This window comes from Chamaea fasciata, unplaced genomic scaffold, assembly GCF_029207755.1.
Source record: "Chamaea fasciata isolate MVZ Bird 193981 ecotype frontalis unplaced genomic scaffold, bChaFas1.0.hap1 SCAF_5, whole genome shotgun sequence".
Classification (NCBI taxonomy): Eukaryota; Metazoa; Chordata; class Aves; order Passeriformes; family Sylviidae; genus Chamaea; species Chamaea fasciata.
Genome location: NW_027094090.1, coordinates 34,728,062 through 34,751,817, shown reverse-complemented (window position 1 = coordinate 34,751,817; position 23,756 = coordinate 34,728,062). Strand labels below are relative to the sequence as shown.

The 23,756-nt window shown below is 38.5% G+C and overlaps 1 protein-coding gene across 2 annotated transcripts; it reads left to right on the top strand.

The window, feature by feature from the left end:
* Positions 1-307: 307 nt before the first annotated feature.
* On the top strand, positions 308-22,331 carry MDM1 (Mdm1 nuclear protein). Of its 2 annotated transcripts, XM_066183211.1 has the most exons (15): positions 308-411; positions 875-980; positions 3,277-3,629; positions 4,073-4,189; positions 6,007-6,150; positions 7,710-7,843; positions 9,945-10,044; positions 13,178-13,216; positions 13,578-13,753; positions 14,136-14,414; positions 16,143-16,288; positions 16,416-16,516; positions 17,423-17,663; positions 18,713-18,781; positions 21,010-22,331. In XM_066183211.1, the coding sequence occupies exons 1-15, from the start codon at positions 394-396 to the stop codon at positions 21,114-21,116; spliced, it is 2,130 nt and encodes a 709-aa protein (XP_066039308.1). In that variant the 5' UTR covers positions 308-393; the 3' UTR covers positions 21,117-22,331. The 2 variants fall into 2 exon arrangements, with proteins under 2 accessions (XP_066039308.1, XP_066039309.1); XM_066183212.1 differs by lacking the exon at positions 13,178-13,216.
* The last annotated feature ends 1,425 nt before the right edge of the window (positions 22,332-23,756 follow it).

Sequence of the window (23,756 nt, the reverse complement as noted above, 5' to 3'; positions counted from 1 at the left end):
GAAACGCTATTGTTGTAGCAACATAAAGCTGCATGCGTGGACACGTGGGTTTCTTTTTGTAACCAGGCGCCCAAGATACCCCAGGCCTTGCGATGCATGAGCGCCGGGTACCTCCTTGTTGTGCTTCTCCAGTCACACAGCGCCGTTACCGAGGATCAGTCTTTTAATGTGGACAGCACGGCGACAACAAGCGCCCGGCAGCCGACACGGCCCCAGGGCAGGGCCGGCAGGGGAAGCGGCGCGGCCGGGCGCTCCCCGCCCGTCCCGGGCACGCCCCGCCCGCCCCGGGCGGCCGCCGCGCAGGCGCCCGGCGAGCCGAGGGGAGGCGGACCGGGCCGGGCCGGGCCGGCGGCGGGGCTCGGGCCCCGGCGGTGCGGTGGCCGCAGCTGCGCCATGCCCGTGCGGTTCAGGGTGAGCCGAAGAGGAGCGGGGTCCGGCGGGCCGGGCACGGCCCCGGGCCCAGGGGGCGGCAGGAGCGGGGCTGCGGCCGGTGCTGAGGTAGCGGGAAAGGGAAGGCCCCTGACGCTGCGGCACCGGCCGGTAAAGACAGAAGCAGTTCTGTCGTGCGGGTGGCAGCGGGTCCAGGTTGCGTTTGTTCCTGAAACCATTCGCTTGAGGACATAAGATATATGTTTTTGGTTTTGGCTTTTAAAATTTTTATATTATTTTTTTGGTGCGTGAAATGGTGCCACGTTCTCTTAGCAGTACTTTTTGTTCTCCGACGAGGGTGGGTTTGGATGATGCAGAGCAACTCAGCTCATCCTGCAGCAGCGTGTTGGTGTTTTTTTCCCCCCTTCGGGCATCTGTTACCGGCTGGAGCAGTGAAGCAGGCTGTGCACCGGTGGCTTGACAGACTCCTCTCTGTTTGCTGTAGGGACTGAGTGAATACAAGAGAAACTTCAAATGGAGAAGCCCAGAGCTCTGTAGCCCGTCCCAACAGCAGAGAACCTCGTGGGCAGGACTTCGGTCGGATCAGTTTGGTAAGTGCCCCTGGGAGCTGCCCCCTGGGTTGCGGCCAAGGCGCGGGAAGAAGTTTCGCTGTGATGAGTGAGTGCATGGCCACAGTGAACTGGTGCTGTTTACAGTTTGTGCGCGTTGTAATTAAACTAAAAGTATAGTCTTGGTCGTCATTTAGACAGAGTGTGTTTTTGAACTCCATATTCTTTATGGCTACACTGAAACTTTCTTTTCAATTAGTGCTGTTTATTTCATCCCTGGGAAAAAAGTAGTTTCTGACATGCAGCGTAAGCTAAGTAAGCTAAGACCCAAACATGAAACACAGGTGCGGTGCTAACCCATGTGTCAAGGGTGGAATTGGGTTATCTGTGATGTATGGAAATGGTAAATAAATTTCCATTTTTATGGGGAGACTAACTTGGGCCAAAGTTTGATAAAGTAAAATTGTTACGAACCTAGAAGGTACAGCTAACTTAGAGGTCGGCCACTACAGGGAAAACCTTGTGATAGTGTAGTGTAGGATTTAAGGATTGTAGACATTATCATGACAGGGAAATGTGGGGATAGAAGGCAGGGGTAGAAGGAAATAGCAGTTAGTTTGAAAGGCCTTTAGGTAGCTGAGGAAGAGGAGTAAGCCGAAGAGTGATGACAACTGCAGTGCTTTGAAAAGGAGTAGTAAAAAATAGCAATTACTGTAGTGGCACAAGACAGAGTAAAAAAAAATCGTGCAGTTCACTGCAACTACACTATGCAGTCTGTGTAAATAGAATACAATGCATTCATTCTTACAATAATAAGTGTTCTAAATTATGACCTTGTAGTTAAGAACTGACTACTGGCAATAGGGTTTTTTTTTTTAGTCAAGGTGCTAGACATTTAAATAAATAATTTAATCTTGCTAAAGATTATGATTTAGATATATTACTGCATTCTTCCATTACTGCAAAATGCATCTTTCTTTAACCTTGCTTTCCCTAGCACATGGGTCTGTGCATGGGTACCTCTTGTTGAGGATTATATTTGTCATGAATTCTGAAATGCTTAAACATCTAAGCATGTTAACTTCTTTTTAAAATGGCAACCTATGCTTATTTTCCAGTCAAACTAAACAGCAAATTGTACAAGCCTTGCAATAAACTCATGACTTAGCAATATAGCAGTTTCTCCTCTTTCTCACATTGTAATGGTGGTTTTGTGCATGATTGTTGTAGTTTTTCTACGTGTTTGTATTAATTTTCACTCCCACCTCCTTTCTGGCCATTTTAGCACCCACATCTTTAAATGTCACTCTTGGCACCTCTAGGATTTGCAGATTGTTACTGATAATTTACTTGTGGTTCTTCCCTGTTGAATGCCATAATCGGCAATTTTAGGGATCACTTGGAACATTACAGCAAAAAATTGACAGCTGCAGATGCTTGGAGTGCCTTTCTGCGACTTTTCCTGTGTTTTACCACTGGAATGATTTTCGTATCCTGTATGTGTACGATTCTATATACCTTTCACCATAGGTTGTTCTCTCTTAATACCTTGCTTTGGCACGGGATGGGAGTGTCTGTCTTGTGGAAGATATTTCTTTCAGCCGGTTCGGGGCTTTCACTAATTCTTCCAATTGCAATTGAGCACTTTGAAGTGGATTACAATTTCCCTCGTATGATTTTCCTCTTCAAATGTGTCATTCAGTCGTTTACTACTCTTGTTAAAATGGTGGGATAATTTTATTTTCACTTGCCTGTGTAAAGCCCAGCAGTTCTTAAACTAATTTGATAGCTGGCTTTGTTAAAAAATATTTTTCTGTTTTTGGAAATGTTTTTGTGTTCATACTGTAAAAGTTGTCAGTTATCTGAGATGGTCTTAAATTGCAAGTGGATAGAGATCTGTCACAATCAGAGGGAACCTGTTGAGCATGGTGTGGTGTGCATGTGTAATGAGAAGTGCTTGTACCACTTTCTCCCCACAGGATGGTTACTCTGTACCTGTGTTAACCACATTCTTTTCACTGACTGTGTTAGTTTTCTTGCTGTTCAGCTCCCAGAATCCATTTGCACAGGATTATCCTGTGTACAGTTTTGCTTTATAGGGTTATATCCAACGTGATTCTGGAGCACCATGTTCCTGTCTGTTTAGTGGAAAGGAAAGTCATTTGCAGATAGGAAAGAACACAGAATTTCACAGCCATGCCTGTAATTCATAGTCTTATCACTGCTCCAAGCTTTCTAGTAATCAGTTGTATGATAAACTTTCAGCTTATTCTTGTTATAGAGTGGTGTTATGTCTGCAGTGAATGTTTCTATTAAAACTTAGTTGTTTTTTTCTCAGGAATCACAAGAGAACCAAATTTCATTTCCAAGAGAAGAGTACCTTACCATAATCCACAGATTTCGAAGTCTCTTGAATGGACAGCAGATTGTGATTTGAATGACCCACTGGAAGCTGAAGCTGCAGACTTGCACACTGACCACAACAACAATAATGTCAATCAGGAAAAGCTTGAAACACCGGAAGGACCCAGACCCCCCCCAAAAGTTCAGTCACACGTGGTAGATTCTGGTGGTGAAGTAGCTCTTGCCCTTGCAGAGAACGACATGAAGAAATCACCCTCAGAGGCTCCACCAAATCAAAATGAAGCATTTTCATCTCCAAAAAAGGAATCAGAAAAAATGGGTAATGGGGTAAGGGAATAAGTTTTTTTGTTTTAATTGTCCAGTCTAAAAATTACTAACAGTAATTTCACACACAGACTCTCTTGTCAAACTCTTTCCTTGGTTTTGTGTTTTGATACTCTCTTGTAGTTTCTTTGTTGGGAGAACTATGTTTGAGATCAGATTTTGGTGCTACTTAATTCAATAGAATTTGCTCTTCATTTGCATCTTCAGAATGTGTCATCACTGCTGATTTCAACTGAACAAGGATTTACCCAATAATATATAGATTTTTGGGGTAGTTGACTATTGTGAGAAAATGTTCTTTGTGTTCATTTTGTTCTTGAAACCAAAACCCAAACCATTGTTTTGAAAGTGTGTTGAAAGATATTTAAGTTGCAAAATATTGTGGGAAAGGGACCAAACATTGTGTTTTTGTTTCTTTTTTTCTTTTTTTTTTTTTCCATTTTCAGTTTCACAGAGCCCTTCAGAGGAAAGCAGACATAAATATTCCCAGAAATTCTGAATATCAAAGCCAGTTTGTTTGGAAGAGTCCTCATGAAAAGTCACCAATACTTGCAGCTGAACAGGTAACATTATAGAATCCAAAAAGTAAATTAATACTTTCTTTTATATATTAGCAAAGTTTTCATTTCAGAAAGATTTCCTTTTATTGCTGTTTTGGTGGGGGAACAACAAAGTTTAATGTTGTAACATTTTTTTTTCTCTCACTTTACAAAAGTGTAGCATAATCCTATTTTTTTCCATGTGATTCTTTATTGTGGTCAGGCCTAAGTATTTATTCTCCTCAGGCCTTGTATTTCATTCTTTCTAATGGGGTCCTGTTCTTCGGTTTGCATTAATTTATCTGTGTTGCCCCAGTCTTATTCTCAGTCTCCATCTCTGTGCACATACACTTCTAAGCTCTGAAGAATGTCTTTCAAGTGTTTTATTCTTTCATGAGAACAGCTTATATTTTAAAGTGGACTTTTCTGATTTTGAGATACTCTTGTGACATTTTAGTACATCTCGTGAGCTTTTGGGCTTTGCAGGGTTGAAAATGCTGCTTTTTCTGGTGACACCACAAAGACTGAGTGTGAGACTGCTTTGCGTTTTCAATTAACTGTTACGGGGATCAGGACCCAGGAGACTCAGTCTTTTGGTCATTCTGCAGTGTAAAGCAGGCACTTCTGCATTTGTCTTTCCTTTCTTCACTAGAAGCATATACATTGGTGGGATTACTAGAGATGGTGTACTCTTTTTATCCTCAGATTTGTTCAGTAATATCTTTCAGAGGCAATAAATGTTGATAACTAAGATAATCACTATCCTGTCTTGTTCTGTTGGAGTACCAAGCAGGTGGATTACTGCAGGATGTGTTTCCCAGCAGCCTCTTATCCAATGAAAACTCACTGAAATACATGACAGTAGTATAGAGAAGCCAAAGGACCTTTTGAGGAACAGGCAGTTTCCGGAAAGTCACCTTTCGGAAAAAGTCAAGGAGAATTCCATTTGATTCTGTGTGCAGTCAGTTTGAAATTTCATTATTAATGCTTGTGAACATTGTGCTTTTTTCAGAAGAAAGACTTTTGTCACAGCTTACACAGAAGAAGAAACAGTGAGAATAAGTTTATAGGCACTATACGTCCGTGGATAAGTAGAACTTAGGAAAAATTTAATGATAATAATTATACATATTGACAAATTGTTATTCTTCACTGTTGATATGACTGAGAATATGCCTCAATATTGACAATCCCTTTCCCTTGAGGAGATTCTGTGAAAATATGAGTTATCCAAGTTAGGTTATAAGTCAATATACCTAAATTCTCATAGCAAATCTGTGGAAAATATATGCTTCTCACATATGGCACGGTCTTGAAATTTGGAACCCCATGAGGGGATAATATATGACCACATATTAGGCAAATTCTCTACCTTGATTTATAACACTGTGTTAGTTGAAAAGGAGTGGATTTTAGTTTGTCCAAGCTCTAAGCATCTCTAAAACTCAGAGCAGTTTTCTGTTGCTTATGGACAGGATGTGTACTGAGGACTCACATGAAAGTTTTATGGCATGCCTTTAAAAAAACCATGAACCTACATACAGCTCTGAAGGTGAACAAAAAAACCGAAACAAACCCTCTGACAGTAAACTTGATTAAGAACAGTATGTGATCACAGGTTTAACTGTCTGACTTGGTCACTTTTAAATGTATTTAAATTTCTCTTGAATTTCTCCTAGAAGTTCATTAGTCCACAAGTGCTGTATTTGTACAGATGACTGTCTCTCTGCTCATATGTGAGTGTGTTTGTGTGGATAAGTTAACAGATTTTGAAAATCTAGCCTTAAGGCAAACAAGTCACACTTTTTTTTTCTTTCTTTTGTTGTCTTCCTCCCACACAGCTGATTTGCAACACAAAGAAGTCCATACCTCCGGTTAAACCTCCTGCCATTATTTCTGAAATTGCATATGAGAGAAATTCCAAAGGGTCTCCTCCTGTTAAGAGTCCACAAGAGAGAGGTGGTTCAGAAGAGAAAGAAGTTCTGGTGTGTTAACAAGTAAATACTTCCCAGAAAGAAAAGCTTTAGTAGTACTTCTGCAGTTTTGATCTATTTTATATGGGAGTGGGTTTAGGTTGAAATTATTTAGTGTTGCTAGTGACACTGGACTCAGTAGTGGTTTTGCTGTAAAAGACTGAAAATAATTCTGTACAGCTCTGCTCTTTGGGGGGTTCTGTAGTGGGTCCTCTGTAGAACATTTTTTTCACTGGAAAGTTTTAAATTTCTGAGTTTTGAAGTGATGTTTTGTTGTTCTTGTTCCCAACTGACACTTTGTTTTTAGTAATTAGGATAGTTTCTGCAATCTAAACATCTGATTTATACTCTGATTGGTACCAGTGTTGTGTCTTGGTGTGCAGTAGGGCTAGATGGGAGGTCTGGAACTTTTTCAATGTCATGAATCAGAGATAGTGAATTTTCTCCCTACAGTGGCAAGCAGTATCCCTGTATTCTTTCCATATCACCTGACTTTGCTTCCACTGGGCAGACATCTTCCTTTGTTGCCTTTCTGAGTCAGCTCCCTTAGGACCTGTTCCAAAAAGCTGTTATTCTGGCTTTTTATGTATCTTCTGGCCAGGCTTGTGCCAGCTGTGTCATGATCCCAGTTAATCCAAGTCTCTTCACTACTCATCTCTGTTGGTGATAGTACAGGAAGGGCTGTTTTGAGAGATGTTCATTGGGACCACTGCTGAGCAAAAGGTGTACTAAACGTGCAGTGCCTTGGCTTAATCCATTGGTACTTCTGAGGGGTTTGTTGGCTTGGAGGTTTTATCACTTAAAACTCATACCTGCCCAATTTTTTAAATCCCATCTGGGGATGAGAAATTTTATGTCCCCTTTTGCCTCTTTAAGTAGATATGAAGAAAGCTTGAAAAACCCGAGGCTTTCAGGAAGCATTTATTTGTTTTTAATATTGGAATTTCAGGTTGTTTTTTGAGAACAGCTAATAAATGAAGTAAGAGGAGTCATGAGAAGGGAATTTTTGTGAAAGTGTCTAAAAACTGGTTGTTTATACCAATGCCTCATCTCTGATGAATATCTTGAAAAGGTTTTGGGGGATTTTGGTGGGCTTTTTATTTTTTTAATTGAATTTGAATAATATCTGTGAAGATCTCTAGCAGAATCAGAAGTTGTGCATTGGATTTCTGAAAGAATGAAATAATCAGGAAAAAAAAATCTTCGGTGTAAAACCCAAATAAATCAATCTAAACATTTATTAAACAAAATAAATATTTTAAAATTTGCCTTTTGGACTTGGGTTAGAATGTGCAGATACTCTATTATTTTATTTCTGTGTTTCATGTTGAATTCTGTAAAGTGGTCAAAATGGATCATCTAGCTAGCAGAATGTTGGACTCAATCTTAACTTTGGCATTTTGCTAGTTTATTTTTGTGTTAACAAAAGAATGTGGTATTCTGGTTTGTATTAAATATTCAAAACAGCTAACACTAAAATTAACTATTTGCAAGTGCTTGATGTCAAAAGAAATATGAGGGTTTTCAGATTGTTAGCTAATGTGGTATTTTTAAAATTATCTTTGCCTTAGAGTAAGAGGGAAGAACCGTTTCAAAAACCAGCAGAAGATGCAGCAAAACAAGGGAAATCAGAACAGAAACATCCTAAACAAAATAATAAGCAACATATCAGTCCAAAGCCCCTCACTTTACATACAAGCCGTGGGTATGTATAAAACAGGAAAACCTAGACTAGTGAGTAGGTGTACAGCAGCCCAGTATTTAGAATGATGGACTAAGGACCTTTAATCACACCATGCTGCAGTTGCAGCGCTGAGATTGAGCTTCTTGTGGGTACATGTAACCTGATGTTAATTTCCATCTTGTTCTCTGGGCAGTGGAAGTAGAAGCTTTGTGACCACTCCTGTTCAGGTGAACCTTGTCATGCAATAATAGCAGTATTAACGAATACAACATGAATGAAATAAAATCAGTGCAGTGCTGCTGCTAAACTTTCAGCAGGTGCTTTGGAAGTCGTAGTCTCCTTTCAAACTGATTTATCTACTGTGCCCACTCTACACCTTAAAACTGTAGTGATTGTACTTGATGTCTGCTTAGTCTGGTCTGTAGGACCTTGTGTGCTTGAGTAACAAAAGCAAACACATGAGGTAAAGGAAAGAAATCTGTCCTGTTTAGAGTAATCTGGCAAGCGTGGAAATGAAGTGAAATGGTATTAGTGAGTGCTATCAAAGTATCTTTTTATTTATGCCACATGCAAGAACTGAACTCGTATTTCCATTTCATACACATCTGAGATATGTCAACAGCAATAAAAGCCAAGAAGTAGGCTTTAAAATGCATAGATTAATCCATCTCTCCTGTGTTTGTGCTTAATGTGTGCCCCAGCAATTGCGTTCAGTCTTTGTGGCAGTGTTAATGCTTTAGATTGAAGATGGGAGAGGAGACTTACCTGCCTGTATGCTGTTGGATATTGGGAGTTGATTACAAAATGATCACCCCAAATTCTATGAAATAAAATTGGTTTATGGAAAAGTGTGTGGATATAGTATGGCTAAAACACTTAACTATTTGATTTTCATACTCTTTGCAGTAGATTGTAGTCAATTTTGCAGTGAGTAGTGTGCAAAATTCTTGATCATTTGCTGGAGCTCTTTTCATCTAAGAGCAAATTTCTGCCTCATATGCCTTCAGTGTAGTAGCACAGGACAAAATTCTCTTAAAAAATCACTGGGCAAAATAGCTGTCAAAATGTGCAAGTTCTCAATATGCAGACAGGATTGTTACTTGTATGCAAGTTGTGTTGCAATGCATGGCCTGCTTTTGCAGCAGAATGACTGGGATCAAAGCAGAGCAGTGTTGTGTTTTTTGTGCTAATCCATTGGTTTTGCAACCAAAACTTAAGGATTTCTGTCAGTATTAAAGAAAGGAACATATTGAGGGAAATTTTGAATATAAAGGGTTTTTCGATCTTCATATTTTTCTTTTTACAAGGTTCAATTTATTCTCTGACTTCAGGCTGTTATGACCTATTTCTGAAGAAGGATTGAAAAATAGGGCTTTTCCACCCTGTGCTGAATATATTAAAATTCAGTTGGTAATGTTCTGAAGCATGATTAAATCCAAAAGTATCTTTAGATTTAAGCTGATACATCCACAGTTCAGTGCTCAAGGACTCGAAGTACTACTTACTGCCTGCTATAGGTTACATGATGTTAATTTTTCTGTGTTTGTATGTGTGTGGCAGAAGGGGAAAATGAACCCATCTTTTCATGTACTGAGGCCTTTTGAAGATCAAAGCCACTAGGACACAGATGAATTATACTGACCAGTGTTCTGGCAGTCAGATGTTTCTAGGAGCTCAGCCCACCAATATGCAGAGCGCCTTTAAAGTGAAATTCATAGAAGGAAATGTCTCAGACACGTTAATGCCAAACCAAGCATTTTGACTTAAATGTACCTTCATCAGCGACTTAAATCAAGGTCCCACACTTTGCATTGGAGTCATTGAGGCTGATGTGTGTATTGTGTTCTGCTTATTGGCTGTCAGGGCAAAAGCTTCTGGTGGAAGTGTTGCAAAGAAAAAACAATAGGAGAAACTACATGAAGGGCCACGAACTGTGACTGAGTATTTTTCACAGCTTTCTTAGTTGTGTGGGTTTGAGTTGTTTGTGCATGTGTTTTTTGTGTCTCACTGGCATTTAGGTGCAAGTATATTTATGCTTGTTGGGTAACTTTAAAAGTGCTCTTAAAGAGTATTCTGGATATCAAACTTAACTCTTTTTTTTTTCTCATTCTTGATTTCTTAGGAAGATGAACACTGAATATAGGTCAAAATTTTTGTCTCCAGCCCAGTATTTCTACAAAGACGGAGTTTGGTCTCGTATTAAGAGTAAAGCTCACAACCAGGTGCGTATCCTTAGAAAATTTGAAGCCTGAGTGTGGTTTGTATTTTGATTTTTAGATGCAAAATCTTTAAATTGTGGTATTTGTAAGATACAGCTTTGAGATTGTAATGCTAATGACTCAAGCTCCCAAAGGTGAGTATACAAAGACAATGAGATTTTGACAAGTCAGTATCATACATAGGGGGGGAAAAAAAAAAGAGATGATGATGCTAAAAAAAATATTAATGTGACCTCTGAAGTGAGGGAGAAGTTTTGTTTCCCGTAAAATCAAGATCATTCTTGTGACAGTAATGGTATTCTTGATGTCCAGCCCATTTGTAACATGCAGAAGTGTTCAAAATACAGAGCTGAATGATAGGAGATTCCAAGGGAATAAAAATGCAAAGGACAACATATGTATCAGCCTAGATTGGCTTGATAGTCAGGGTCAGTTCGGTAGCTTACCATGCATGAATCCATTCAAAGCAGTCAGCTGAATTCTGTCATAACACAACACAACATAAAATAAAGAGTTCTTCTTGCAAGTTTCAGTCAGTGTATTTTCTTGCAGTTTATTCAGAAACTGCAATCCGTATTACACTCTATATGTAGTCATTTGACAGAACTGTGAAAATGCTGAGTACCGTCAAGACCACAACACTTCTTAGCATTATTAAGTGTGATTCCTGAGTTAGTCAAGGAAATCAAAACCATTAATAGTGTGCTAAGAAACTGCTTGAGCTAGCTTTGCAACTTTGATTTCACTGAATTACATAGTCTTCTCCCAGATGACACAGAGAGCCTTTGTGAGACACCGTGGTGCTGCCTGTGTGGCAAATACTTGGACACGTGAGTTTCCTCATCAGTTTGGTCCACGGTGATGTGGAAGGTAGAACTGGAAGTAATGGTTCTGGGATGCTGGGCTTTGAGAGTATAGGTTCTCTTTGAAAATAAGGTTCTCTGAGAATTGCAAGAGTAGTCTGGTAGCTTTCAGTTCTGCTTTCTTTTTTCCTAGATTTAATCTAGCAAGTAATTTTCCTTTTAGCAAAAAGAAATAATTATAGAATACATTAAAAAAATACGCAATGAGAAATAGGTCTCAATATTTAAAAGATATTAAAGTATGAGACAATTCATAATCAAGTTTTATGTACACATGCATGAGAAAATGCATTCTGTGTAAACAACCTCAAAAGGATGTAAGAGGACTGAAAAGAACCGATATTTTAATTTTTATATGCATTAATATTTGCATTGTTATATGATTAGATTTACTGTAACTAAGGTTGCAAAATGTTGAGAACTATTGCATGCAGTCTAAGTGGTGTACTGAATGTTTCTGTAGAATATTATGTCATTTTTTCTGGCATATAATACTTCAGTTTGTTGTTGTTGCATCATGAAACATTCAAACCAATAAGGAGTAGTGCTCTGCTTCGAGAGCAATTGACTGGTAGGCAACTAAAGGGTGGGCCTTGGGATATAGTGTGTTTGTGGCACACTTGGAGGAGTCAGCTGGGAGGAGTCACTGCAGTACAGTGGGGAAAGAATGAGTAGACGGCAGGTGGAGGATGGATGTTCAACTTTGCATGTGGCATTTAATTAGAGTGTATGAAAAACCAAGGATTCCCCACACCGTCAAGATATGTTTTGAGTGCATCACACTTTTCCACGGAGATTTTCTTGCTGAAAAGGGAATTGCAGGAAACTAGAAAGAAGTTACTTGGCATACTTTCTGTCCAAAGCAGGCTTTTTGAAGTTCTGAGTCCAAACAGGCAAATGCCATAATGAAATCCTAGTGTGACCTTAGCTGTAGTGATTACTTGTAGGCTGCTTCTCTGCAATTTGTTATTAAGGATGCTTTTCAGTAGTCGAACAAAAAAAAGTCTTTTCCAATTATGCTTTTGAAAAATTGATGTGGGCAATTCATAGTAGTAGGACTCTCTAGGGCCTCTGTCCTGCTGAGTTAATGCTGCCTGCGGAGTCGCTGAAGGAGATGGTTGTCCTTTGTTCTTCTTCACAATTCACTGGAGACTTAGTATTCTTCCTCCCCCTGCGGTACCCTGTTGCTCTGGATTTACATTCCTTCTGTTCTGGCTATCATAATTAATTTTTTATTCTTCTAGTTAAAGTGAGTAATCCAGTAAATCACTTGCACATCAAACTTTAAATTCTCCTTTGAAAATGACAAGCATATATTTTTAATCATCTATTCTTTGGAAGTTTAGTGGGTCAAATTGTGGGATGTTAACTGGATATCCATCTGCTGCATCCAGTTACTTTTAGTGGGATTGGCTGAGTTTAGCCCACTAACTCTGTTCCTTGCAGGAGGAATGATATGAAATCTATCATGAAGGAAGAATAAAACAGAAAAGCTATGAAAGTGTGGTAGAGGAAATGTCAGTATTACTTTCCCGCTCTTTGACAAAATACTTACTGCCTGTGAACCATTTTTTAGTAAGTCAGAATTCACATGATACCACAAAGTTATTTTTAATAATTTAAACATGAACTTCTTGGTTTTGCTTTTTCTCCCTGCACTTAAAGTGTGTTTGGGCGAAGAACACAAGACAGCAAGTGTTTAAATGGTCTTATGGTGTATAATGTTTGAAGAGGGGGGTTATCACTTTTATCATGTTGGAGTAAAACTGACACCTGAATGGTTTTGTATCTCATTCTTGCAGTTACCCTTGGCCTAGAAGGAATAAGTTTGATACTGTGTCTTACATACAGTAGCACCCAGGGTTCTTGTCTTAACTTTTCACTAATATTTATGTAGCTGGAGACAGTTGCAGTGTTTGCGGCATACAGACTCAGTATTACACATACACGTAGATCTGTTGATTTGAATTTATCATAAATTAGTGAGGAACATGTTTTTTAGTGTTGATTTTTAGAAATCTAAATTAAACTCCTAAAGCTTGGCAAAAAACTGGTGGAATGCCAGTGCTGACTGTTCTTGTTTGGGAGCTTTTTATTGAATCTCAGGGAGGCAGCATAGAGCTATGTTGACAGCTTTTTAGTATTTAATTTCTTACTTAAACTGAAGTAAAGTTACAAAGGTAATAATAACAATATCACTCTTGAATGTTGAGAGGAAAAACACTCAAGAAAAACACTCGAATTTAAAAATAACTCTGTATTCTTCTCTTTAGGCATCTCAAAACACCCTAAATTCCATGTGGTATATGGAGGTTGGTTGCATCCAAGTTCCTCTTTCAGTGTTTGGAGCACTGTGTCTGAGCGCTGATGGAAAAACTAGAATCCAGCACTAAACTTATTCATAGTTACTGCATAAATTTTTGTGCTCATGGGATGAATAATTGACAATTTCGCTTTGGCTTCATGCTTCATGGCTCAAACACGCTTACTGAATATATTATTTTTGCTTTCCTCTTATATTTACTGTGGCATGCAATGTTTGTGCTGTGGCTGGCCTTGTATTACGAGTAACTTGCCTTTGTCTTCTAGCTGCCAGTAGCTAGTGCAGATATTTATAGTAGCCTAATAGTGAAGTTTAAACAGATGTGAAACTTATGAAACCTTGATGTGTAGGTGAGAGAGCTTCGAGAAAGAGCGAAGGCTTACAGGCAACAAGTAGAGGGAACACACTTCTCCCGATACCATTTCAACCAGATCCTGTCTGATAATAACAGTCTTTGGGATGTGTCCTCAACTTCCAGTTCAGAAGAAGGAATCAGCAACAACATCAGAGCACTAGATCTTGCCAGGTAAGGTTGTCATTCCTGCCTGTTATTCTGCAGCTTTGAAACTGAGCAAAATGCTGAACATAGGTTTGTATGTTGGTTTTTGAGCACTCCTCATAATCTAATTCGCTGTTTAAATTGAAAGTACAGCCCTGATTTACACTGAATTTTTGGAAATGGTAATATAAGAAAGAGTCTTCATAAATTCCAGTTTGAAAATGGGATGTGCTTAAGCATCAGGTAAAACTGCAGTGTCAATTTAACCATTCATCATGTCAGCTGCACTTCTTTATAATGTCTGAGCTGTACTGCTTGCAAAGTACCGAAGTGGATGAACGTGTTCTGTATAGACACATGCATATTGTGCAGATCAGCGATACTAAATGCTGTGTTCTTTCTTACCCAGTGTTTCTGAAAAAGAGGCTTCACCAAGCCTTGAAGTGCTACAGCAGCCTGACTCCAGAGAACCACCACATCGGGACAGCTCAAAGAAGGACATGTCAGATGCTTTAACTGTTCCAGTCAAAAGACGTTTAGCTTGGGAGGAACAAGAAGGTACTGAAGAAAGGGAAAATCAGCAATCAGCAGAAAAGAAAGAGGAGGAAAAGCCAGATGAACAGGCTGCAGTCATGGCCCAGCAATTAGAAGAAAACAATAAGGATGCTAAAGAAGATAAAACTGAAGGGTAAACTGAACATTTTCTGGATATGTGTATATATATATATATATGTAGTATGTCTGTGTGTATTTCCTCTACCAGGTCAGAAATTTGTAGGTTAAGTAGTTTCTGTATTTAAGAGAGTGTAATTTGATGTGGTAGTACTTCTGTTTTGAACAGTATGATAAGGAATAAGAAAGTTTAAAACACTGAGCTGGTTGATGGAAGTGAACCTGCCATTAAAAATACTGCATTTCTAACTTGCAAGACAGAAGTTTGTAGACTCATGAATGATTCTAATGTTTTTCTCCAAAATATGGAGTATAGATCTCTTAGAACAGACTGTTCATTACACAGCAGCCAACTTTAGTGAAAATTAAAACTCAGAATTTGCTTCAAGTTGACAGCCTAGAATTTGATGGGACATGATACATGCTAATATTGTACTTAGGCATCTATTTTTCTTAAAAAAAATTCATGGACAAAGATACAGGACTTAGGAGAAAAAAATAACTAATATCCAGTAATCACCAGTTGTTATGTTACTAAACATGGATGGGAAAAACGTGGAGGGGTATATACAAATAATGGGAGATCAGCTCAGTATATACATAGTACTGTATTTGATATTTGAGACATCCGCATTGTATCTAGTTTCAGAAGTCTCTTTTTACTGTGCAAGTTTTGTATACCTTTTTTTGTAGAACAGTATTTTTGTTTGATAGACATTTAATTCTGAACAGCTTTGACCCTTGTAACCATGACAGCTACACATTTTATATTCCTCATTTCATTTTATCTTTGGTATTTCTGCACTAATCAAAGATAAGAAACTGTAATTGTCTCCATTTGGGATAATATCGTGTATTCGACCCAGGCAAAAAAAAAATTGAGATGTTAGACTCCCACAGGCTAATGCATTAAATGCAGGCTTTCAAAACCATCATCTAGAAACCTTTCTAATTTTCAATTTAATTCTAGAGATAATCTAGTTCATAGATGTCTCTGATTGACATTGTCAGTTTTCTGTCATCTTGCAGTGGGGTTCTGTGTGTTCTGGGATGTGTGCTGGACTCAGCCGTGCAGAGCAGCTTAATGCTTACATGTTACACTTTCTTGAGAGCTAGAAATGAGGAATTCTTTGTCTAGATGTGTCCATCATATACTGATAGAATCAGATTTCTCCATGTTTTGGGTATGCTGCCACCTCCTTTTGAAATGCATCTGGAGGCAGAAGACTGAAGTGGTAGTGCTGATGTATATTATATATACATATATAATATATGATATATATATTTATATTGTATTATGATGTATATTTGATAACCATGGGGCTGTAGTGGTTACATAAATTTTGGATATGTGGCTTCAGTTCCACCACATTGACTGAAGAATGTCAAACTCACACTCCCACCTCTAAGGCAGCAACAATATTCAAAGTTTTTCTGGGTTCAAAGTTTTCCAGCCCTCCTGTTGAGCCTCTGTATTGTGCAGCAATGTGCTCAGGGTATTTTGGACAGCAGGAGCCTGGATTTATGGCTTGAGACTGTTCAAAATACAGAAATTGAAGCTTAAGGGCTGGAATTCAGGACTCCCCTTGGCAAGCAAATGTTTTAGCTGGAGACTGTTGGAGTGTTAAGGCCTTAACTGTCTTGCCTTAGGCTTCATTGTAGGAATGGATTGGAGAAAGCTTGAGTGCAAGACTCCTGAGTCCTTCCTTAGCTAATCCTTTAATCATTACTCATTTTTTTTCAGTGAGAATGCCTTAGTATTGAACACTTCTGCAGCTGTGTCAGATTCTTCTGTGTCCTCAAGGAGAGGCAGCAGGCATCCTACTCCAAAGCTGAGGGCCTTTCCAGGAACCCCGAGGACTCATCATGATAGCACTACCCCAGCTGTTGGTAAAAAGACTTCTAAATGCAAAGCAGTATTTCAAGAACTAAAGAAAAAAAAAAACCCACATAATTGAATTAATTTATTAGGTTATTTAATGTAGTAAGGCATTTTTCATCTTTTCCAATACAATAGGAGGTACTGTTCTAGTGTCTGCTCCTAAATTCAAGTCTTCATCTTCACCTCAGAGAAAGCAAAACTTAGCAACACACTCTACAAAAAAAAGGTCCTTCCAGGTGAGCCAGAAAACAGACTTAGCATTTTGAATTTTGGGAATATGCTTTTAAAGTAATAATGAATAATTTATTTAAGAAAAGTTTTTCTTGAGTTGTTATTTGCTATCATCAAATTGTCAGTGTCTGTGACTAAAAAAGGCATGTCTGAATAAATAGGTTTTTTTGGGTTGTCAAACAAAGGAGTTGAGACTACTGGAGTGAGATTAGATGTGCTTCACTTCGGCTTCTTAGACTAAATGCACGGGATCCATTTACAGAAAAATAAAAAGGTTGCCAGAAGGATTCCCCCTTAATGTTATTGTAGCCATTGACATAGGGCACAACTCCAGATTGCTTGAGTTGGAAGAAATTCAAGAGGGAGAGGTTGGGTGCTTATGTAAAAGATTAATGTGCCATAATAATTTTACTTTTCCTTTCATTTACTTTTGTGCTGCTTTTACTTTGCAGCCTATGTAGTTACTAAAAGAAAAATAGAAACGTTTAAGAGTTGTTATCCTCCAAATTTTGATAGTTTTTTGTCAAGTTGTGCATGTGGTGTGTTCTACAAAGAGAGCTATCATTTAACTGCATCCATCCTCTGTAGTAAGTTCTGCAATAGAAGCAGACACAATTGCATGAGAAATTGGTTATGTTGTTGTAAAATCTAAAAAACCACAATTCTAGAATATAGGCTCTTGGTCTGGCCTGATTAGATTACTTTCAGTCCATGTTAAACACTTTTTATTAGGAACAGATTTTCTTTACACTCACAAGCTTGAAATGCTTTTTCTTTTAGTACTTGCATGAGAAGTATAACAGTGTAAACTCAACATTTGCTGCATATGCGAGGATCTGTACTTGGAGGCTGTATATGAGATGTTGTGGGGTTTTTGACCCTTCCTTTTTTTTCTTTCTATTATGTTGTAGCCTGATGTGAAAATGGGAGCCACTTCACTCTTGAACTCTGGACCTGCTGGGCTGGGAACTGTGGATCCTCTGCCACTTAGGCAGGATCAGTGGACTCCTAATGTGGTTGCTGGTGAGCAAGTTCCTCTTGCTTCAGCCCATCAAGAGCAGTCAAAATCAGCAAAAAGCAGCTCTGTGCCTTGCTGGAGTCACTCTCATCGTATTCAAGGGACTCTTAAGGATCCAGAATTCCAGCATAATGGTGGGTTTTGTTTATTAAGTCTGTGTTAGAGTGATGCAGGATGTGAATGACTACTGTGCAGTGCTCAGGCCAAGAGGTGCTGAGCTTGCTGCCTTACGGTATCTACAAAGAATATGCTGTTTATAAACAAAAGCTTTGTAACTATATGGTTGGTTAGTCTTGCTGAGGAAATGTGCACAACATCCACCTTAGTTTTAGATTTTACTAATATCACAATATTACAGTGATCAGTTTGTCTGATTTTGCTGTATTAATTTCAATAAATAGTACTCATGAGAATAATTTGGGTTAGCATGAACAGCTCTAAATTTTAATATTTAAGCTGCAACAGGGGGGTGTGACACTTTTCCAGCTGCAATTGCTAACTGCAGTTGTAAGTGAGACCTTTATGATGTAGTAGTATTTTGAAAGAGTTGTGGATTTCTGAGAGATAAGCTCCTTAAAATTATTTCTGCAGGATAAGGAAACTAGAAAGCTACCTCTGGAAGAGATAAAAAGAAAAACCTTTTCTTGGCTGAGGAGGGATTTGTACTGAAGCATTTCAAAAGTTTTTAGTGATGTTTAAGGGTACTGGGGATGTGAATTTGTTAAAGACTCCTTGTCCCCTTTGTCTCCATTCCAGAAAGACTTGCCATAGCTGCTTAAGGTCCCACATTTCTTGGTCCTTTGATTATAGAGGTCTGCTAAAAAGATGTATTTCCCTTCTAGAAAAGAACAAGCAGTTGTCAATTAAAATGGGAAGGCGAAATGCACAGAACTTCCTCAGAAAGATTAGAATTGGTGCTGATTTCTAGTTTGGCACTTTGAGTGCAGTTCAGTAAGTGACTTGTAGCATGTCCCAAAGAATGGTGTCTTGAGGATACAGTGGAGCAAGATTATTTTACCTCAACTTAGGGTAAAGGCATCTGGTAGAATTTTTATGTGTGCTATTTATAAGACTCTTGTTTTGGAAATAATGTTACAACATTTTTAAATGTTCTGAAATGAAAAATTATCCTTAGTCTATTTTGAAATGATTCAAAACTGTGCCTTTTGACTTTTCGTTGTAGGGAATCTTGGCAATCCAAAAGTGAGAACTTTCCAATTGCCCCTTCGGGAAAGAAACCGTTCTGATGAAGGTATTTCTTGTCCCAAAGCATTATTGTATGTTGTGTATGTAGCATAAATAAATCTTAACTCATGCATGAATGTGAAATGTTTCTGAATGCAGTAAGTAATACTAGTTTATGTGTTTGCCTGAATAACTACAGCATATTTTCATCAAAATAATTTGAACATGTTCAACCTAGTAATCTGAAGTATGAATATGAAGGTTTAGGGTAATGTGAATAAACCATTAAATGTGGCTGAAAATTAATAGACCATTGCGGCTCTCAATATGGTTAGTGTAGCTTGCTTAGTTCCATATGTAAAATTATTTCCTGCCTGCACATTTTTAAGCCTTTGTGTTGACAGCAGCTAAAGGAGACTGCAACACAGACCAAATTGCAGCTGGAGCAACTTTGGTTGCAACCTTAAAGGTACCGCAAACTTTAAGATAAAGGTTTTGCATGTGAGACTTTAGCTCCAGGTGTGCAATGTAAAATGATCCCTCTGACTTCAGTTTTCCTTCCTGTCCGCTGCTCAGTGTGTTAGGGATACTTACGCCATGCTGCTATTCTGATTGCTGTTTTGGCTTTTTTTTTTAATGTTTATTTTAAAGTTAATCTACGAGAGCAGCCATTGCACAGCTGCATCTTCTTGGCCTTTTTGTGGGCTGACACAAATAAACTCTTTCAGTAGCATGAGTCAACCAAAGGCACCGTATCTCCCATACACTTTTTCTTAGTGTGGTGTCTGAGATTGAGCTTGGTGTGGTGCTGTGCTAGTTGCAATCACCTGTGTTTGGTTCAGCTCAGAGTATGGGCAGAGCAGGTTTATATCTGATTGCAGTTTATTTATAGTTCTACACCAGAACAACCAAAACCCCTTGGTGCTTTGTTGCTCCTTGGGTTTTAACCAAGGTTCAGGCTGATTCTCTGTTTTACTCATTGCAGTTGTCTGAAAAAATATATGGGTGGTGCAGATGGCTCAGCCAAGCTTCTGTGCAACTGCATAAAATATGCAAAATCCTGTAGTACTCTGCAGCTTGCTGCACACAGATTGCTGCACACAGACTAAATGCTGTAGCTGCTGGGTTTTTTTTTGTCCCTGTGAGCTAAATGGTAATGTATGAAGTTGCAGAAACAGGTGAAATGTGCCAGCTCACAGATACTTTGTATGCCCATATTTGTTCATATTTGATCAGGTACAAACCTGGGAGTTATTCCAATGACCTGTCAGTTTGCAGAAGTGCAGTTCAGTTTTCTCATACATGGGAATATAGTTGTTATACGTAGTGTGTGATCCTTTCACATGCTATTAGGATCACTATATTTTAAGAATTCAGAAACTCTGCTGAAAAGTTAATTCAGACACTGACAGAATACTGGTGCTGTTTGGATTGAGTTGAGGAATTTTGTCGTGGATTTTTTTTTTTCTGTTGGTGAGGGGTCTGGAAGCTAGTGATACAGTTCTTTCTAATTTATTGCAGGAGAATGCGTGTAATTAATGTCATTTTTCATAGAGAGCACCTTGACAGACCTGTAGCAACATTTTAATAATGCTGTTAAAGAATTATAATGTGCTTTATCAGGCAAGCAACATCAAGACTGATTAGTTTTAGGAGTTTTACTGTGTGTGAAATGGACCCTGTATTCAAAAGGAAGACACTTCAAAAGTATATTTCTAAAGCCTGCTTCTTCTTGTCTTTGTGGTAAACTTCTGTTTTCTTCAGAAGTCATGTTCCTTTTAGCAGCTTTTGGCACACTAGCTGGATTTGGCACAGAAGGACTCTTTGTGGCAAGCATGGGTTCTGATATTTTAGTCATATTATTCTAAAGTGGTCTGCTTTGCTTGAAGCAGTGGGTTGCTTTCAAGAATATGTCATTACCAGAGTCTAGTCTATATAGATTTCAGTGGCAGAGGAGCACTTCCTGAGGTCTTCTGACACAGGATAGTAAAGATCAAGATGACTTGGAGAACTGGGTAATTCCTAGGTGAACACAGGGGTCTCATTCTGGAGTTTCTCAAGAGATGGGCATGTAACTCTCTTAAACTTACCTAACATACTAGGGGCTTCAGTAGAAAGTAGAAATGGCATGCCGCAACATGTCAGTTGCAAAGTAATTGAATTGAAGTGTATTGTGGTACTGTTTTAGCATCCACTGTGAAAGAGGGCATAAAAATATCCAACAAATGTCAGCTGTGTTTGAATATGTATGTTTAATCTTCCTGTTTACTTTTTCCCTTCTTGCTTTCCCCACAGATGACAGGTTGTCTCAGATTTCTGCTCGCTCGGCAGCATCTAGTTCTCTTGCGTCTCAGATACTGGAACGAGCTCAGAAGAGGAAGGATTTCTGGGGCAAAGCATAGTCTCTTCTTCCTGTTGTATAGAAACTATTCTGTAAAATGATGTATTTTGTATAGCTTGTAATGTACATTTTAAAAAACTGTGATTGTAGGTTTCACACAGCATCCTTTCACTTACCGTTGTTACGGCCCAAGTTTTAGGACTTGCCATCCCAATTGAAAATTAAATATTTAAACTGATGATGTTGAAAAGTAATGTTCTTTATATCTGAGAGTTAGGTCTTAATTCACTATGTTAAAACAGCCTTGTGAGGCTTTACTTTTTTTACAGTGGCACCTTTTGACACTGAGATAATTATTTTTTAATAGAGCCTGTGTGTGATTTTTCAAGGTATTCTGCTACAGTCATGCAGCATGACTGGAACAGTATTCAGGGGCAACACCATCGTTCACCAAATATACCTCAGTTGCTTTATTTTATCAAGTTACCTTAAGGGCAGCTGTGGTTTATGTGTTAATGTTACTGTATGAATTGTCAGCATAACACAGCGCTGTAACAAAGACAGCTTCTTTTTTACTACTTACTCCTTCTAACCTTTTACCAAAAAATTTTAATTTCTTAATGACACTAACATTGAGTGTCATTAACTGTAGAACTAACAGGAGTTTAAGAAAAACAAAGCATTATGGTTTGTTCGTTGTCCACGGGTTTTTGGCCAGGATGACTGTCAGAGTTCAGAGTGTACAGTACTGCAGTTTGTCAGCTATACTGATATGAATGCTTGTGTTGTAGACTAAGACCTATGTTTAGTGTTAATTTCATCTTCTCTAGAAGAAGCAAATTCAGCCACCTTAGCCAGTGGTGTTCCCCAGCTCTACTTCAAACTCAGGTATTTAGGACCAGTGATCTCTTTAAGTAAACTCAAAAGAATGTTTTTTTTCTTGACTTTTATATTTTAATTACCTCTTATCTTAGTTTCCTGTTTCGGGGATACTGATGGCATTATGATTGTCACAGTGTAAAGTGTCTGTGATTTATGCTGACAGCTCATTTTACCTTTCCAAGCAGTGCAGACAAGTTTAAATGAAGTAGAGGAAATAGCTGGCTAGCAGGCAGCTTGGTTCTTTGTGTGTGGCTTCAGGTTTTAATACTACTTAATTTGAAAATTTTATACAAGAACAGTTTGAAATTCGTACACACTTGATTGCATTTTGATTTTGTATGTAATTATGTATGCATATTACTGAAAATAAAAACGGTTCTTTGCTTTGTTTCTATTTAAGTTATGTTGGATAATTTGGCAGTGCCTTTTTCATTGGCTCTTCTCTGTTTAGTTCTCTGTTTCACCTGTTCAGCTGGAATATCTGTGGTCTTAAGAAAGACAAGCTGTTACCTCAGAGCTGATCTTCAGAAAGAGTAATTTATTGAAGCTAGATACGTAGACACTAGAAATCATAACTGACTACAGATATTGTAGATGGTGACTCGAAGCAGATGGGTGCTGCACTGGCTGGAAGGGCTGCAATGCTCAAAGGGTCAGTCCCCAACAAATGATTTAAAGGGTCAGTGAATTAGTGCTGTCCAGTACTGATGGTGTTAGAAAAGGGTGTTCCGTTCTTCCAGAAGTTGCATGGTACAGTAGCTTCCTACCAGTGGAATTGTTTGAAACAAATCAAGGTATTTTATTTTATCTCAAGGGCTTCTGGGATTGTTCTGTAGTGTGCACTTAATGTGTAAGTTATAATTGGTCATAAAACTTCCACTGAAAGGGAAAATATGTAACCATGTTTGAAAATGAAAAATTCAGTTTTTCCTCTAAAATGATATTTTTATAGTGGAAAACTTAATGGCTAAGGGGGGAAGTATTTTTGTTCAGGATGGTATGTTACTGTGATGTGGGTGCATTTATTTTGCGGTGTCTATCTACATTATTCATATCAACATGTTCTCCTTGTTTTCCTGGCCAAGAGATCTCATCATCCATTATTTCTCTGTGATACCTGTTAATTGACTTTTAGAACTGTGTCCTCTTTCTTTGTTTTTCTGTGTTTGCCTGGGTTTGCTGGCTGGCAGCTCTGTCGAGAGTTTTTGTGCAGGTCTGATTTTGAGGCCTATAAGTCACAGATACTGTAACACCATAGGTGCCAGTTTTGCTTACAGTGTTGTCTGTACTGGTACACCTGAGTCTGATACATCTTAGGTAGCTCTGAGATTGTTAGGTGTGTGCAGTATGGTACATGTATATTGATTTCTGCCAGGGAGAGAGTAGGTATGGTAAAGGAGGGAGACACTATTGTTGTGTAGGGGTATATGCAAATTTAGATATTAGAATGGAAGTTCATGGTGTCTCACACATCACTGACATTATTTCCCATCTGAACAACTTTTGCCTGAAATGTTCAAATTGAATAAATTAAATTTACTTTTGGACAGAAGTTTTAAAAGGAAAACATAGACAAAATACCTGGTTTTGAGTTACACTAGTGCAAAGCTTCTGAAGTGTGTTCTGTAGTCTTCAAGGCAGATGTAAAATTCTTTCTGCCTGTTCTCTGCTATTCATTGTTCAATAGGGATTTTCGTTTTTCTAAATATTTCAAACCAGCCTTTGAACATATTTTCTCTTGTGTTTTCAAGCAAGCTGAACATGGAGAAAATGTTCAGAAGTGCACCCTTTATTAATAATTACAAGTGTGTGGTGTGCA

What these genes read in the sequence shown, in the direction of transcription:
- MDM1 (XM_066183211.1), top strand. An exon ending in AGAGTAAAGCTCACAACCAG is followed by an intron (nt 10,045 to 13,177) that starts GTGCGTATCCTT and finishes TCTTCTCTTTAG; the next exon opens with GCATCTCAAAACACCCTAAA. An exon ending in TCCAGAATTCCAGCATAATG is followed by an intron (nt 17,664 to 18,712) that starts GTGGGTTTTGTT and finishes TTTTCGTTGTAG; the next exon opens with GGAATCTTGGCAATCCAAAA.